Source organism: Carassius auratus, chromosome 24 (genome assembly GCF_003368295.1).
Source record: "Carassius auratus strain Wakin chromosome 24, ASM336829v1, whole genome shotgun sequence".
In the NCBI taxonomy this organism is placed as follows: domain Eukaryota; kingdom Metazoa; phylum Chordata; class Actinopteri; order Cypriniformes; family Cyprinidae; genus Carassius; species Carassius auratus.
In genome coordinates this window covers 1,779,720-1,798,911 of record NC_039266.1, presented here as the reverse complement: position 1 = coordinate 1,798,911, position 19,192 = coordinate 1,779,720, and the positions used below count along the sequence as shown (strand labels likewise).

At 37.0% G+C, this 19,192-nt stretch overlaps 1 protein-coding gene and 1 gene segment (V, D, J or C); both read left to right on the top strand.

Moving 5' to 3' along the window:
* The first annotated feature begins 181 nt into the window (after window positions 1–181).
* LOC113041825 (Ig lambda chain C region-like) lies at window positions 182–1,537 on the top strand. The segment is given in 3 exon segments: window positions 182–190; window positions 280–331; window positions 1,119–1,537. Coding segments are annotated over 3 exon segments (378 nt in total).
* On the top strand, window positions 1,482–18,796 carry LOC113041824 (immunoglobulin kappa light chain-like). Its single transcript, XM_026200414.1, has 4 exons — window positions 1,482–1,547; window positions 2,683–2,866; window positions 17,447–17,482; window positions 18,278–18,796. Exons 1-4 carry the CDS (start codon window positions 1,482–1,484, stop codon window positions 18,592–18,594), a joined length of 603 nt encoding a protein of 200 aa, XP_026056199.1. The 3' UTR covers window positions 18,595–18,796.
* Window positions 18,797–19,192: the final 396 nt, after the last annotated feature.

Here is a 19,192-nt window from a genome sequence, read left to right as displayed (position 1 = left end):
GTCAAATCCGTGGATGTTGTGCAGGTTTTTACAGACATGAGGATCATCACACGTGTCTCTGTCAATCACTGAATCAACTGAGTTTGATTGTGAGTCACGTCACACTTGATATAAAAGTGAATTTCTTTCAATAATTGAGGTTGATGTTTTAGTAATAAGACAGATGAAGTAAATGCAGGTGATGTGTGCTGTGAGTGTGTGTTTGTTGGAGACTCAGTTGATGTGTGTTTGTTCAGTTAGTGAAGCGTTCAGGAGGTTTTTGTTCAGCTGCTCTATTAGTTTGTATCACTGTGGTGGACTTTCGGCAGCGGCACCAAACTGGATGTTGGCAGTAAGTCGATCATCATTTCATTATTAATACAACAACTGACTGACAAACACTTTGTTACGCTATAGAAAGGATTATTTATATATTTTAATTCTATTTTTAGTTGTCATTGAATGTTTGGCAGTCAACCTTGTTTTTATTGTCATGGCATATTTGTTTTCATCCTGTAAACTACAGTTATTTTTGTTATTTCTTAACTTGATTTTAGAGTTTTCAAAACTTCAGCTCTATTCCTCATTGCTAATTAAATAATAAATGGTTAAAAACGTGCACCGAAATAAAATTTACATTTGGTTGTCATTTTGGCACCACTCTGATTTTATGTGAACACTTAAGACATTATTAAACTTAAATTTTCAGATTAGTGTGTTGATTTTTAATTAAAGCCTGCAGATATTTTAAAAACCGGAAATTATGGTTGGTTAATTGTGTTTTTGTTCATATTTAAAAGGTTAATATTTTTTATAGTAGACACGCCAGACAAAGTTATATTTTCTATATTTTAAAACTATTTTTTTACCCAATTTTGAATCAAGACTGTAATGAAATTCTGCAGTTATTAAGTTTTTTCACATCTGATCTTTGAGGGATTTAATCAAAGTGACTAAAACTGAAGTCAATAATAAAAATTATGAATTTCACCAAACTTTCATTGCTTTGTTGATCACAGTAAAAATTCATTCCAGTGACTTGCAGTTAAATGTTGTTAAAATTTTACAATGATAGAAAAGCTATTGAAAGCAGAGAAAAGCTTTGTTCTTGACTGAGGTGAGTGTTGTGTGTTTGTCAGGCGTCACTCGTCCTAAAGTGAGCGTCCTGCCGCCCTCCAGTGCAGAGATCTCCTCAAAGAAGACAGCGACACTGGTGTGTGTGGCCAGCAAGGGCTTCCCGTCAGACTGGAGCCTGAGCTGGAAGGTGGACGGGAGCAGCAGGTCTCAGGAGAGCAGCGCTGGGCTCCTGGAGAAGGACGGTCTGTACAGCTGGAGCAGCAGCCTGACTCTCTCTGAGCAGGAGTGGATGGAGAGCGTCTCAGTGAGCTGTGAGGCCACACGGAGCGGTCAGCCTGCGCTCACTGGACACGTGACGAGACAGCAGTGTTCAGAGTAGATCTGCTGCTCTTCTCACTCATGTCTCACATGGAGACTAACAGCACATGAGCGACTCCTTCATTCTCCACATCCAGCTTCAGTCGCTCGCATCTGCATCTGCTCTGCTTTGTGTGCTTCATACAAGAACATACGTGTCTGCTTTATCATTCAGTTATGATTCTATAAAAATGTGCTCAATGAAAATAAAATACTATCATAACTTATACCTTTGTTATTTTTGTCATTTTTGTTTCAGGTCTTTCTTTGGATCGAGGTTTTAACTCATATTTAAAAACACATTTAGAAACTTAACTCAGTGGACCATGAAAAAAACACCTGCAGATAGACGATGAAACATTATGAACCTCACAAAAATAGTGTTACATTAATGTGTTAAATAGTGTTAGATTAACATATTTACTGAAGCAAGTGGAAAACTCATTGAATGCTTTATATTTAATTTAATATCCATGAAAATGAAAAGCTCAGAAACATAGTTTCTCTGTTTGATCGGTTAAACGCTCTGAACTGGATCAGTTTCACTTCTGCTCATGCACTGATGAGACAGTTTTAGAGTTTGAGAGATAGTTTTATAAAACTTACACAACTTATGAATTAACCGTTTACGGATGGAGACTTTTGACTAGAAGATGATGAATAAACTATTAATCTTTGTGTCCTGCTGATTCTTTTTGGAATATGAATCTATAATAAAAAAGAAATTCTGCATTTATAAAATTATTTATGAAAACTTACATCATTTGAAATACATCATTGAAAAATTTGTGAGTGGAAAGTATTAGAGATAAACCATAAAATATATTTTACTAAATTAATTTAATAATCTTTAAAAAAAAAAAAGAATGATGGACATTAATATCAAGATCATATCAATCAATCAATCAATCAATCAATCACCTTTATTTATATAGTGCTTTAAACAAAATACATTGCGTCAAAGCACTGAACAACATTCATTTGGAAAACAGTGTCTCAATAATGCAAACTGATAATTAAAGGCAGTTCATCATTGAATTCAGTGCTTTGCATTCTTGCAGTGCATTGAATTCATATGTGTGTTTCTTCACTGTTGAGTGTGTGTTATAAAGTGTGTGAGTCTGAACACCCGGGGGGAACTTGAAGGGGATCATCGGCATCAGAAGTGAATGATCTGATATAATTTATAACAGCTTGGTTATTAGAAGATCTAATATTGAAAAATTAATTAGTAACAGTGTTTTGTGTCTGTTACTGAGTGATTATCAGAAACCTGGAGAAGCTCCTAAACTCCTGATTTACTGGGCAAGCAGACTCCAGTCAGGAACTCCATCTAGATTCAGTGGCAGTGGATCTAACAGTGATTTCACTCTGACCATCAGTGGAGTCCAGACTGAAGATGCTGGACATTATTACTGTAAGCCTGGACATGTATTCGACAGCAGAAATGTCCTGACACAGTGATTGTGAGTCGTACAAAAACCTGTGTCAGTCAGAGTCACAGTGACTGAACTGATGCTGCAGCTGATCAAACACTATCACTCACTACTGACACACAGAGACCAAACACAGAACTACACATGAGCTCACAACTGAGTTAGGACTCACATCAGCTCTATTAGACTCAGATCTGTCCTGTGACAGACGGGTTTGACTCAATTATACTTATACTTATACTTTCTGTGTGTTTAACATTTATTATGAGCTTTTTTATCAGACTGTTGTTACGTTCCCCTCAGTGTCTAGGGGTCAGAAGATGAAGTAACAAAAATAAGGAAAAATCTCCCTTGCTATACAAAATACAGTAGAAACAGAAAAAGGCACTCTCCTCCTACAGCATCCCTCATAACACACAGACTATTATTTAAAATCACTTGAGACAAAAGAGCCACAATAGCTTTTGCTCAATCACAACCTGGAACAACATCCATTAACAGTCCATGAAGAAACTAAATTAGCCACTGCTAAACACAACTCTTATCCCTGCATGAAAAGCCAGCACAACAGTCTGGAGCAGAGGAGAAGTGTGTCTCCAGGCAGAGTATGAACTTCCCCAATATGCTCTTGGTCTTCAGGCACGCTTTCACAAATGAGCTACAGGGGGTTATTATTTGCCCCGAGGAGAAGCAGAGTAAGAGAAAAGGAAAAGGAGAAAGTTTCCCTGTCGAAACTTGTACATCAAAATCTGTTTTTAGAGCATTTTTAATCGCTATCACAATTTCAGACTTTTCCACCGAAAATCCTGAATCAGGGCACGGTAGCACATCTGACTCCAGGTCACAAGGTTGTGTGTTCAAATCACATTGGGGTCAAAACTTTCATCTTTACTCTCTAAGCTCATTAAGTTCTACAGTTATTAGCATATTATATTCTGAGTATGATTATAAAACACATGTCGGCAGTAGGCCTAGATAATCATAAGAACAATAATTACACTATTCTATAAAAATACTAGCATTAAAATAATGAATGATAGTTGATCTTTGACATGACAAGATTACACGTTTATTCTATTAAACAAATGTTTTACAATGTCAAAATCACACAGAATGTACACACTAAAATAAAATGTTGACATTTAGACATTTCACCATAAATTATGTAATTTGTTTGAAAAATATTTTTAATTAGTTGAAATTAGGCCTATGTTCATTTAATGTTTTAAATATTAGAATAATTATTCATTAAACGTTTAAATGTTTGGTTCTTTTGTTTCGCTTTCTAACATGAACAGCACTTTATGCATCAATGCAATCATTTTTGTGTATAAAATATTATTGTAAAATAATTCTACAAAATATATCTTAGTATTTTATTAATGTATATTATTATATATAATATATTATATGAATAATTATTATTTATATTATTAAAAACATATAACTTTAAACATTAAATCACATTTACAAGTGCAGATCACTAGATGGCGCTGCAGCTGAATAAATGCACCAGCTTGAGGCCTGAAAAACATCCTGTAATCAGCGTCCTGAGGTTAGACGGCAAAACATCTCTAGAACTGCAGCACAAGCCTGTCATTTTATCATCTGTTTCAAATCACTGTTATTTAAAACACATTTAACAAGAAGAAAATCTGAGATATGTGAACAAACGGCAAGCTTTAAGGACTTTCGGTCCATGCACATCGTCGCCAAACAGTAGGACAGTCTAAAACATTCATAATTAAAGCTCAGATTCACACCTGAATGATGATGTAAACTATACAAGGCAATCAGATGCTCATAGAATAGATGCACCTAGAATTAGACAGTCAAGCCACATTTGTTGTCTGAATAAAAGAATGACTAAACTTTAACATGTACACACACACGCACTTAAAGAAGTGATTTTTAATGGCAAATAAAACATACGTCACAACCTCGGGTGAACATTAGTGTTGTATTTTTCAACTGCTTACATATTTTCAAAACTTTGTGATAAATTTTAAATTAATTACAAATATAATGTACTTATGTGTTCTTTTAAAATATATTTTTCTGCAATAAGTACACTTTATAAAAGTATACTTAAGTGCAGTTGTTTGTCACAAGGGTAAGCAGCACTCATGCAGCGTCCCAGCATCAATTCTTTTGGCATCCCTCCACCTCCCCATCTCCTCCTCTATTTCTGTTACTCTCCCTCGAGGTACCGAAATGAAGTGGACGGACATGAGTTGTGAGCTCATGTGTAGTTCTGTGTTTGGTCTCTGTGTGTCAGTAGTGAGTGATAGTGTTTGATCAGCTGCAGCATCAGTTCAGTCACTGTGACTCTGACTGACACAGGTTTTTGTATCACTCACAATCACTGTGTGAACACATTAACACTGTTGATCCAGTGGTAACTCTGACAGTAATAATGTCCAGCATCTTCAGTCTGGACTCCACTGATGGTCAGAGTGAAATCACTGTTAGATCCACTGCCGCTGAATCTAGATGGAGTTCCTGACTGGAGGAGCTTTGCAGCATAAATCAGGAGTTTAGGAGCTTCTCCAGGTTTCTGTAAGTACCAGGAAAGAGGCTGATTACCCCAACCCTGGTAAACTTCAGGACTGGTTTTACAGGACATAGTAACTGTGTCTCCTGGTTGAACAGGTTTCTCTGCAGGCGTCTGAGTGACTGTCACTCCAGATACTGATTCTACATTTAAAAAAATGAATAAACATTCATAATTTAATATCAGTTGGAGGACAATATTTCCAGCACAGATGATCAGTAAGAATAGAGCATGTCTATCTCCTCACCTGTGAAACAGCAGCTAGTGAAGATCCAGATGAAGATGGTGATGAAGCTCATGGTTGCTGTTGGTTCAGATTCTCAGAGTTCAGACTCACAGAGATATAAAACCTGCTGAAGCTTGTGCTGCGATGCAAATCATCTCAATGTAAATCTGTACGAGATACAGCTGATGATGCACACAATACATAACAGTGTTTAGGATATTTTCATGTTATGAGTCAAAAACACTTATTCACATCTGAAGCTACAAACTTTATGATGGTTCAAATGATAAGAAGAAACTAGTTTGTCACTGAGGGCAAAGGTCATTCCAGAGGTCACAGGTCAACAACACAAAACTGCATGATCATTTAGAAACTCAACATGTTTTATATCTAATGAAAATGTGATAAATGCATTTTTTTTATATATGTTTAAAATTAATTACAAGTTTTCATGCATCAAGAGACGTTCAGAAATGACGAGAAGAGCTAGTGTTGAGTCTGATATCTGAGTCTCTTCTCTCTTTCTCTGCTGGAGTTTGTGTTTATTTGAGTGTGACGGAGGTTTTTGTACGACGCTTTCACTAGAATGAAGCACTGTGGTACACTTTTGGTGGAGGAACTAAACTGACCATCGGTAAGTCTCTTCAATTCTGTCATTAAAATATATGATATTTGATTCATTCATTTTAATTCATTTTTAGATTATTTCTGCAAAAACTTTTTTTTTATTCCTTTATTACAAAAAATATGTTTTTGTATAGTTTCTTTAAAAATTGCAATATTCAATTTATTTCATCATTTACTTAAGTTGTATATTTTGTATTGTTTTTAAATCTCATTTATCATTTTACATGAATAATTTAACTCATTATCAGTACAAAAATATTGTATCTTTAGATGACATGATATATAGTCAGTTAATTCTTGATATATATAATTTTGACTACAATTAATGGTAAATTTAACAGTTAGGATGTTTTTAGATGCATGTAAAAGTCTGATAATACTAAATGTAATTGTGTAGACGTCGTCACCAGACAAAGAGAAATGTAGTTAATGAACATGTTCAGAATCAAGTTTGCGTCTGCTGCTGATCATTTAAAAACAACAACATCATAACATACATTTACAATTACACTGAAAATTACTATTAATTGTTAGTGTCTTATAATAATAATATTTTTAAAATACAAATAATATTGCAATTATTTAAATTTGTTTTCCATACCTTTTGACAAAATCACAATATACTAATTATTTTTCATATGGGCAGTGTTTTTTTTATTAGATTGAGATTAAATGTTAAAAGTTTACATGTTCTATAACTTACTATTTCTGAAATAAATCTTATTAGTGTATTTTTTGCATTTATTTCATAACTTATATTTTATAATTTAAAATTCTTTTTAAATGTAATTTTTTACTTATATGATTAATTACATGCATTTACACGTATTGATAGCAGTACTTTAAAATCTATTTAATTATTTCTTGATATGAGTTTGTCTAAAATCTTGGCACATTTAACAATAAAGTGTTTGTCATCAGACAACAAGGAACTTGAAGAGCATTTAGAAAATTAATCATTTAAACTATTTAAACTCTCAAGTTTGCTGATATTCATGATTGTGAGTCTGAATAGCGTGAATATTTCAAAAGTACCATTAATAATGAAATGATGATTTGTTTTTTTCTGAGTCATATAGCGACATCATAATATAAACATACATTTTCTTGAATAATGTTTTTTCAAAATTCTGAAGATTGTTTCATATGCATCTTATAAAATTAAACTCCACTAATCAGTTTTTCATTTCTGCTTTTGTTGTGTGTTTGTGTGTTTGTGTGTTTGTGTGTTTGTGTGTGTGTGTGTGTGTGTGTGTGTGTGTGTGTGTGTGCGTGTGTGTGTGTGTGTGTGTGTGTGTGTGTGTGTGTGTGTGTGCATGTGTGTGTGTGTGTGTGTGTGTGTGTGTGTGTGTGTGTGTGTGTTGCAGCTGGTCCCGCAGTGAAGCCCTCCGTGTCTCTGCTGCCTCCCTCTTCTCTGCAGATCTCTGGAGACTCAGCCGCACTGCTCTGTCTGCTCAGCTCTTACTCTCCACAGGGGGCGCAGGTGAGCTGGACGCTGGACGGGTCAGAGGTCACCGAGGGGGTTCAGACCAGCGCAGAGAGCGAGCGGGACGGACGCTACAGCCGCAGCAGCGTCCTGAGCCTCAGCAAAGCACGCTGGGAAGCCGGCGAGCGCTTCGTCTGCAGAGTAACACATGACGGAGCTGATCACGAGACCTCGTTCCTCAAGAGCTCCGAGTGCTGATGTTTCTCCAGTGAAGAGCAGCAGGATTCACAGCAGTCTCCTGATTTACAGCTCAATACTCAAGCAGTCTTTCAATGTGCTGCCATTGCTGTTCATTCAATAAAGCTTCTGAACGCCTTCCATTTGTGTTCGACTGCATCATTGATCAGTGTGTCCTTCCTTCACTAAAGTTTCAGCTGCTGTTGATGGATTGTAATAGTTGAGAACAGCTGTGTTTAGCAGTAAATGTGAACTGAAGCTCTTGGGGTTTGAACATGGTCTCTGGAGACGGAGCTGCTCTATTCTGAGACCATCAGAATCACTAAAGCTGTCAATGCAAATCTGATTTCAGCTCAAACTCACAGTTTCACTGTTTGATCGGTTCAACGCTCTGAACTGAGACACTTTCACTTCTGCTCATGCACTGATGAGACAGTTATGAAGTTTGAGTCGTAGTTTCATAAAGCAGTTTATCAGTATGATTGTAAGTACACATAAAAAAACCACAAAAACTAACAAACTGTAACAAAGAAACATTTGTGTGTTTTTGGATTGATATGATATCAATTTATCAAAAAATCAGAGCATAGTTGAGTCAAACCCGTCTGTCACAGGACAGACTGAGTCTAATAGAGCTGATGTGAGTCCTAACTCAGTTGTGAGCTCATGTGTAGTTCTGTGTTTGGTCTCTGTGTGTCAGTAGTGAGTGATAGTGTTTGATCAGCTGCAGCATCAGTTCAGTCACTGTGACTCTGACTGACACAGGTTTTTGTACCACTCACAATCACTGTGTGAACACATTACCACTGTGATAACTCTGACAGTAATAATGTCCAGCATCTTCAGTCTGGACTCCACTGATGGTCAGAGTGAAATCACTGTTAGATCCACTGCCACTGAATCTAGATGGAGTTCCTGACTGGAGACGGTTTGTATAATAAATCAGGAGTTTAGGAGCTTCTCCAGGTTTATGTAAGTACCAGGCTAAAAGATCAGATCCACTCCATCTGTACACATCTCTGCTGGTTCTACAGCTGATCTTGACTGTTTCTCCTGGTTGAGCTGCTGTCGTTGAGGGACTCTGAGTGACGCTGATCTGTCCTCTACACTCTGAAACACACAACAAGAAGAAAATCAACTCAAAACTTTGACAATATACTTGAAGAAATGAATTGATATCAAACTTGTGCTCCACAAACCTTGAGCAAACGCTGTGAGAGTCCAGATGAAGATGATGATGAAGGTCATGTTGATGAAGATTGTTGTGTGTGTCAGTGATGAAGTGTTAAACTCACAGCACTATAAACACTCTCAGAGCACTGAAGCATCTGATCAATATGCAAATGAACTGATGCTGTATTTAAATGAGCTTCTAAATGAAGATTCCTCGTTCATCTCATTCTGTCCATCAATGTATCTGCTCATCACACTATTTAATATTTGTATCATTTTTTATAATTTATCTTTTTAATCATTTTGTAGAATAATTTTGTCTGGTGTTTTATCATCTCTCTGTTTATTACAGGATTTGACTATGATTATGGATGAATTACTGTATTAACATTAAACCGTTTTATAAATCTGTTTTTGTATATGAATTAAACACATGTATTTCAGCTCAGTTGGTTTGAGGATATAGACAGCAGCGATGCTCACTGGCTTTTATCAATAGTATGTTCCTGCACAACCGGAGGCTGCAGATTCAGGACCGCAGATCTGGGCCGCAGTTCTAGGACCCTAGTTTTTCCTGACAGCGCCACCTACCGTACTGGCCAATATAGCGATGGCTGCAGTTTCAGGAAAGCAGTTCTAGTTTCCAGTTGGTTTAGTTTGCAGTCACGTTACTTTGTATATAGCATCAATATATTAATCTCAGTAGCATGTTTTTAAATGTGATTTTTGATTCAAAATGCAGCAGAGTTAAATTACTAAGTGTGCTTTGAGTCACAATTTTAAATTTAAACATGAATTTACACAAAATATAAATGAAATATCAATTATTTTAAATTGATGTATATCAATGTTAAAATAATTGTAAAAAATGAAGAACCTTAAAAGTCTTGAAAAAAGTCTCTTGAATTATACAGTATATTGATTCACTTCCTTACTTTGTACTTTGTACGTTACTTTGTAACGCGTTACCCACAACACTGTAAATAAGAAACATTTGTTTAACATATTCATATATATATATATATATATATATATATATATATATATATATATATATATATATATGTAAAGTGAAAGTCCTTGCAGCATGTGGTGCATCTCTTCAATTCGGGCAGGGATCTCCCTTTTTGATTGTTATATGTATCTTGGAAAAGTGAGAGTGTACTTGTTAGAATATTTTGAGATCATGAAAATATGCCTAATGCCTTTTTTAATCATCTGTCCTACAATGAGCCTAATTGAATACATAAAATCACTTCATATTGGCCATGCAAAACATGACAGAAACTAACACATGATAGCAATGTATAACTGTATGTGGAGTAGACCTGTAGATTAGGCCAAATTGTAACAAACTATTAAAATTGCCAAATGCCTAATTTATCATTGCAAAATAATGCCAAAACAACAGGCTAACACATACTGCAACTAGGCAGTCAGTGCAGTTTAATTATGAAATATATTTTATACATAAATATGGTAAAACAACGACTATTAAGCCAGTATTCACTCTAATACATTAAGCTGCAGGTAAATCTTACAAACCTTACATCAACCATGCTCTTGTCATCTGATAAGTTTAATTAATGTGCAGGCTAGATTCACTTATAATACTTCGTCATTAAAACACAATTAGGATTTATGAAATCATAGCCACGAATTAACGTCGTAGTAATTAATAAAACTAGCTCACAAATTCTTAATTTGGTGGGAATTAATTATTAATTCATAGTTAGCAGTTCTCACTATGTAAACTTTGCACCGTTTAAACGTTATAAAATAAAACTTAATTAAATATCGGTACTCACCGTCTGACTGCTGTCCACGTCGTCCATCTTTAATTAGTGTTGATCCAGTACAATAGGTGGCGCTGTCACAAAAATACTAGGGTCCTAACACTGCGGTCACAGAATTGTGGTCCTGTAACTGCAGCCTCCGGTTGTGCAGGAATACCCTTCTCGCTTTTATGGTGCATTGTGGGAATGTTTTGAGCATGAGTGATATGTGATCCCTGAGTAATGCACTGACTAGTGAACTAAGGAGCTGATTGAGACACACTCTTACTGACTGACTCACATGTGTGAACATTTTCATGCACAAAACATGATTTATCAATAAGTGTGAACTTAAAAATTACAACCATTTCAAACCCCATTAAGAAAGACTCCTGACAGGGCTCTGAACCGGTTCAAGGAATGATAACAAAATTCGGATCGAAAACAGAATCAAAAATTTGTCAAATGTGACGCTGAAGCCAATGAGTGAAATGTCCGCTCAGCTGTGAACTCATCATGGGTAAGTCACAATGGCAATACATCACCCTTAGACTTTATTTGAGGAAAGTGTGAGATGAATTCAACAGATCACACACCTGCAGCGCTTCTGTGAATAGAGAAAACAGAAAAGACTATAAGCTTACATAAAAAGAAATATAGGCATATGCACTAAATATATTTCATTTAAATCATATTGACAGATTAACGAAACGAAAGTAAAAATGTGCTAAATTACGGTTCCCTTCCGAGGACTGCGTCCTCTAGCGGTTGCTTTGGGGAACACCTCGCCACGACCAGTTGGCGTTTCTCAATGTCAAGGATACTTCCTTGGCAGGACTGATCCTTCCAAGTCACTTACTTCAGAGGCTAGGCGAGACTCCTCTTTAGCATTCGTAGAACACGTAAATGGAACAGGCTAGCAAGTGCACATAATTGCGTCATTACTTCAGTGAAAAGGTCTGTTTGAATAACGCTGTGAATGGTATCATTAAATTACTTTGGACAACTTAACTAGTTATTTATAAAAGAAATGCTGATGACGCACCCAAGTTAACAATTGTAAAATGACAGGTCCGGTTCAGTTAACCATTTGTATTTTTATAATTTACAATATGAATATGGTATTAATTTGTACTGGCATTTAAACGTTAAACTTTACTTATATTTACTACAGTTATAACAAATGTTTGGTAATGTAAATAAAAACAGTTAACGCTCCGTTTTCGCGCATAGGATTGTGGGTGATTTGAGAGCGCGAAGAGCGCGAAGGATACACATATGCATCCTTTTCTGTGTATGGCATATTTTTTGAACGAAGAACTCTGTCCTTGGTTGAAATTCCGAGGATCCTCGACATTGGAACAGTCCTTCGATGGATGTCGATGACGTAGCATCCTCGAAATACTGGCTTCCGAGGATCCTTCCTTGACATTGAGAAACACCTAGTGTCTGAAGCATACATTGAAAAAACACCAACTTGTTGGCCGGCGGCAGCCTCCAACGTCACTACCGGCGCAACTATAAATAAGCACCAGGAGAGCACGTCATTATCTTCTTCATCTTCACTGACTGTTTTGTTTGAAGCGTGCATCTGAAAGAACTGGTAAGAGGGATCTTTCTCCGTTTATCATGGCGAAAACTAGCAAGCGTTTAGACGATGTGTGCATCCGTGTCAGCTTTATTTGACACGCGATGAGACACGCGATCTTTGAGTCATTTATTTGGGTGAAGAGCACGCACGCAATGTCTTTGAGGAGGCAATCTGCGTGCATTGTGAGCATTTTTTCAATGGAAAAAGCTCCACTCTCGTTTGTCTCTCTTCTGAAAGAAAAGGGAAAAAAGGCAGCCATCTGCTTCCCGCGGTTGAGAAACAGGTCCATGCTGAGACACGGAAAAGAATGAGCTGGTGAGAATACAGGTGAATCTGTCTGAATGTTTTAAAGAAGGACTTTCCCTTTCACGCTTGTAAAAAAGAAAAAGAAAAGAAAAAAAAAGGCGGCGGAAGAGAGAGAGCCTCGGGAGGATGATGTTATATCTTTAACACTTTCTGATACTGAGGTTAGTGCTCTGCTGGGTTTTTACCCAGGAAAAGCAGGAGATATTTGAGGATGGTGAAGAAGCTGAGGCTGAGCCTTCTCAATTCTCCTGCCCTGCGTATGTAGAGCTGTTGGAGTTTATTGAGCGAAAATTACCTTTTGACCATAGCCCTCCAGCTCAGGTGAGCCTTTCATTTCTGCATGATCTCCATACAGAGATTAAAAAGAAATGAAAGATGCCGTTTTCTTCTCGCATCCATTGGTTTCGGCATGAAAGTAATCTGCCGACATTGAGGTGATGCGCGAAAACGGCTAGGAGGCAATGCCCCCTGTAGAAAGATCTAAAATTTGTATAGATACTTTAGACATTTTTATCTGTGGATTTTTTTTTTTCTTTCTGCAGGGGAAACATCCTCTCTTAATCTCTCTCCTGGCCATCTAAGCCCCTTCACAAAATCATCTCACTTAAATGTCAAGGCATACGCAGTAGCAGGTCAGGCTGTGGCTTTATTACAGCACAATGCTGGTGCTTCAAGCATATCAGACTGATCTGCTAAGAGACCTGGATAGAGGCAGGGACCTTTTTCTGATCAGGTAGCTGAGCTGCGCCGCACCACGGATCTCTCTCCGTGCTACCAAGCAGGCCGCCTCCGCCATGGGCAGGACTATAGCAGACATGGTGGCAGCGGAGAGACATTTGTGGATGAACCTGGCAGACATCAGGAGGAAAGAAAATGCTTTCTGCTCGATGCTCAGGTTTCGCCTTCTGAGCTTTTCTGTATTTCCGTTGAGACAGCGATTCGAGAAGTTCAGGGAGACGGAGGCGCGCTCTGCTGCTTTCAGATCCTTCGTCCCACGAAGGTCCAGGTCTGAGCCCGAACAACATAGGGGTGCTGGCCTGTCTCGATCTGAGGATCAAAGATGGGCACAGAAGGTTAGTGTCGCAACTCGCACTACTCCCCCACCTGCGGGCAGGGGTTAGAGGAATCGTGGGTCACGAGGAGATAAGCAGAACCTAAGGGGTGTGATTTAGACGAGGCAGCGTTCTCTTCTGAATTGTAGTGATACCGAGGTATCTACTCATTCCCTTTGGGGATTTGTAAACCTCTGGAGTCCAGAGGTTTTTCAGGAGAAAATAGCCTCATAACGCATATATGCGTTAATCTACTTCAGTGGGTTAACTTCTGCTTTTATCCTCCCCTTCCTAATTCCCCTGTAACCACCAGCTCTCCACCTGATCGAGGTTAGGTGGAAACCTCTCGCATAACAGTCTCCTATGCTGGACCTATAATGTTTTTATGGTTCTATGTTCTTAGCAACCACCTGACTGATGGTCCGGACTAAAAGGAGGAGCCCCTTGAGCAGTCTTGCTTCTGTATAACCAACCATCATTGGTATGACCACCGTGCCGACAGAACAGAATTTTGCTATATTGAAGCCTGTTCATTTACACTGCTCCATTATACAAACCCAATTCCAAAAATTTGGGACACTGTACAAATTGTGAATAAAAACAGAATAAAATGATGTGCAAGTGTCAAATTTCAATATTTTATTCAGAATACAACATAGATGACATTTCAAATTTTTAAACTGAGAAAATGTATAATTTTAATGGAAAATGATTTTAAATTTCATGGCCTCAACACAACGCCCATCGTGCATACAGCTCAACTAACGCGATCGTTATAAAGGTGTTTAAACGACAAAACACTTTCACTTGCATATATTTGACAATCGGAATATCAGATATTTCATGCCATATATATTAAATTTGTGAATATTTTGAATAAAAAAGAAAAAATGACATAAAAGCAGATCATCATTCATTCAGCTCTGTTGTTGCTGCGGTGTGACACGTGACAAGCAATGACGCGTTACCATGGAAACCATAAAGTGACACATTAATAACGGTCGCTTTGAAAAACTCACGCTGGGGGGTCAGCCAGAATATTTTAAACTTATGTTGTTGGGTTCTTGTATTGGGCGGTCCACCTCTTACGGTTTTATGGCATTTGTGTCTCTGATTAATTATTTTGTGAATTACTTTGCAAACCTGTGTTTTTAAAGGTGCTATAAAGTTGCTATAAAGTTTTTATTATTATTGTTATTTACAGTTCATATTATGCTCTCTAAATAAACAGGACATTTGCATGTACATTTGGGTTATGCAGTGTTTTTAAATTATATTTTACACTGGGGTGCCTTGAGATTTTATGCACTTTTGAAAGGTGCCCTGACTGAAAAAAGTTTGAGAAAGGCTGGTCTAAGGGCCCGAAGATCACAGGCATCCAGTATGGTTTTCCTGCTTTGACCCTTACGCACAGAGATTGTTTCAGATTCTCTGAATCTTTGGATGATATTATACACTGTAGATGATGATAACTTCAAACTCTTTACAATTTTTCTCTGAGAAACTTCTTTCTGATATTGCTCCACTATTTTTTGCTGCAGCATTGGGGAATTGGTGATCCTCTGCCCATCTTGACTTCTGAGAGAGACTGCCACTCTGAGAGGCTCTTTTAATACCCAAACCACTCCAGTGCCTTTCGATGACTTAGTTTTTATATTTTATATACAGTACTGTATGTGTGCTTACTTTGCATATACCACATTACCATTAATTTTGCCTGTAAGGCAAGGATTGAGGGAAAGTGAAAATACAGGTAACCCATTAGTAATTAATAAAGAATTATCAAATAATTCTGCAGGACTTATTTCGCACCTGAAACAGTATTCTAAAGTGAATCATAATCATAAACTTTGTAAAATACACAACACAACTGGTTTACAATCTTTATTTCAGACGAGAACATTTCTTAATACAGCATATTTTATTCCATTTGAACATGTTTACTGCCCACATTTAAAACATTTTAAAATCAAAAGTTAAACATTTAGAAGCAAACAAAATGCATATTTCATTTCCATTACAGGCGAATGAGTGGACTGTAATAAAGATGTTACTGTAGTAGTAATTGGTACTTGCCCATTAACTCAAGGAATTTTGAAAATGAATAATTTTTATAATATTTTATTGGGGTATCTGTACTTTTAATCAAGTACTTGATTTGTGACTATTTGTGTATAACTGTTCAGTAGTAATTATTTTGATAGTTATATTTCTTGAACCTTAACTAGTAGACAATTAATAGTAGTTATGCAGTAAGTAAGAAACAGTAGTCTAAAGTGTTACCAACTTCACTCAATGGAGCATGAAAACACCTGCAGATTCATGATAAAAGAACATGCAGCCAAATAATGAACCTCACAGATATACATCTTTAGTGTAGGATCAATTTAATAAGATTAATGTAAATTTTGTTTAATTTAATATCCATGAAAATCTTGTTTGTTGACTGAGTGATAGTGTTTGATCAGCTGCAGCATCAGTTCAGTCACTGTGACTCTGACTGACACAGGTTTTTGTAACACTCACAATCACTGTGTGAACCACGCAATGCTGGCTGGCCAGTATAAACTCAGACAGTAATAATGTCCAGCATCTTCAGTCTGGACTCCACTGATGGTCAGAGTGAAATCACTGTTAGATCCACTGCCACTGAATCTAGATGGAGTTCCTGACTGGAGGAGGTTTGCAGCATAAATCAGGAGTTTAGGAGCTTCTCCAGGTTTCTGTAAGTACCAGGCTAAATGATGATAACCACTACTGTAATGCACATCTTTGCTGGTTCTACAGTTGATCTTCACTGTTTCTCCTGGTTGAGCTGCTGTCGTTGAGGGACTCTGAGTGACGCTGATCTGTCCTCTACACTCTGAAACACACAACAAGAAGAAAATCAACTCAAAACTTTGACAATATACTTGAAGAAATGAATTGATATCAAACTTGTGCTCCACAAACCTTGAGCAAACGCTGTGAGAGTCCAGATGAAGATGATGATGAAGGTCATGTTGATGAAGATTGTTGTGTGTGTCAGTGATGAAGTGTTAAACTCACAGCACTATAAACACTCTCAGAGCACTGAAGCATCTGATCAATATGCAAACACACTCACATCATTTACCTGGAGACAGTCGCTCAATAACAGACACTAAATACAATTACTATTAATGTTTCATAATATTATATAATCTAATAGCCAAGCTGTTATAAATATATCACTTCTGAATAAATCTACAAGACCAACTTTAGTATTTGATCCTGACTCTCTCCTGTGAGACTTTGAGAATATTTTTGACTGTAGTTTGATAGAAACATGATTAATGTTAATTCATTAATTTGATGTCAAATCCGTGGATGTTGTGCAGGTTTTTACAGACATGAGGATCATCACACGTGTCTCTGTCAATCACTGAATCAACTGAGTTTGATTGTGAGTCACGTCACACTTGATATAAAAGTGAATTTCTTTCAATAATTGAGGTTGATGTTTTAGTAATAAGACAGATGAAGTAAATGCAGGTGATGTGTGCTGTGAGTGTGTGTTTGTTGGAGACTCAGTTGATGTGTGTTTGTTCAGTTAGTGAAGCGTTCAGGAGGTTTTTGTTCAGCTGCTCTATTAGTTTGTATCACTGTGGTGGACTTTCGGCAGCGGCACCAAACTGGATGTTGGCAGTAAGTCAATCATCATTTCATTATTAATACAACAACTGACGCAGAAACACTTTGTTACACTATAGAAATGATGCATGCTTTTGTATTTTTATATTTATATATATTTGTATTTTTAGTTCACACAATGTTTAACATTGTAAAGATGGTTTTGATTGTCATGGCATTTTTGTTTTCATCCATTGAACTATAATCATTTCTGTTATTTCAACTTAATTTGATGACTTTTCAGAGATTCAGCTCTTTTTTCTTCTCTGATAATTAAATTCTAAATGTTAAAAAGGTGCACTGAAATAAAATTTACATTAGTCTATCATTATGACACAATTTTCATTTAACTTGAAAATTTATGACAGTAATTAAACTTATATTTTCAGATTAGTGTGTTGATTTTCAAGTAAAGCCTGCAGATATTTTCAATCTGGAAATTATTTTTGCTTTATTGTATTTGTAATATTTGTTAAATTAAGTACCAAAACTTAACATTTTGTACCCAATTAACGATTTTCTATTCTGTTTTCTCCACATCTGATCTTTAATGATTTCAATCAAAGGGACCGTCATTGAAGTCGTGTCTCTGTGAAGGAATGTGTCTTTAAATCAATATATTTCACCAAACTTTCATTGCTTTATTGATCACAGGCTTTGTAAAAATTTATTCAGGTGACTGGCAGTTTAATGTATCTAAAATGACTAATAAAATTATCATTGTATTAATTGTTCATATATATTTTATATGAATCTGAAAGTAGAGAAAAGCTTTGTTGTTGACTGAGGTGAGTGTTGTGTGTTTGTCAGGCGTCACTCGTCCTAAAGTGAGCGTCCTGCCGCCCTCCAGTGCAGAGATCTCCTCAAAGAAGACAGCGACACTGGTGTGTGTGGCCAGCAAGGGCTTCCCGTCAGACTGGAGCCTGAGCTGGAAGGTGGACGGGAGCAGCAGGTCTCAGGAGAGCAGCGCTGGGCTCCTGGAGAAGGACGGTCTGTACAGCTGGAGCAGCAGCCTGACTCTCTCTGAGCAGGAGTGGATGGAGAGCGTCTCAGTGAGCTGTGAGGCCACACGGAGCGGTCAGCCTGCGCTCACTGGACACGTGACGAGACAGCAGTGTTCAGAGTAGATCTGCTGCTCTTCTCACTCATGTCTCACATGGAGACTAACAGCACATGAGCGACTCCTTCATTCTCCACATCCAGCTTCAGTCGCTCGCATCTGCATCTGCTCTGCTTTGTGTGCTTCATACAAGAACATATGTGTCTGCTTTATCATTCAGTTATGATGCTATTACAATTCAGTCAATAAATAAAATACAATAGTAACTTTAATCTTTGTGTTCTATTTTGTTATTTTTGTTTCAGGTCTTTCTTTTGATCAGTGCTTTAACTCACATTTAAATAAAAAACTGAAAAACTTAACTCAACGGACCGTGAAAAAACACCAGCAGATAGACGATGAAACAACATGAACTTAGACACATTTAATAAGATTAAGTGGGTTAGATTAAGTGTAAAACTGAATAATTTCTTTATATATTTTATTTAATATCCATTAAAATTCAAACTCACAGTTTCACTGTTTGATCGGTTCATCTGAACTGAAACAGTTTCACTTCTGCTCATGCACTGATGAGACAGTTATGAAGACTGAGTCGTAGTTTTATTAGACAAGTTCTGAGCTCATGAGGAAGTTTCTCAGTATGATTGTAAGTACACATAAAA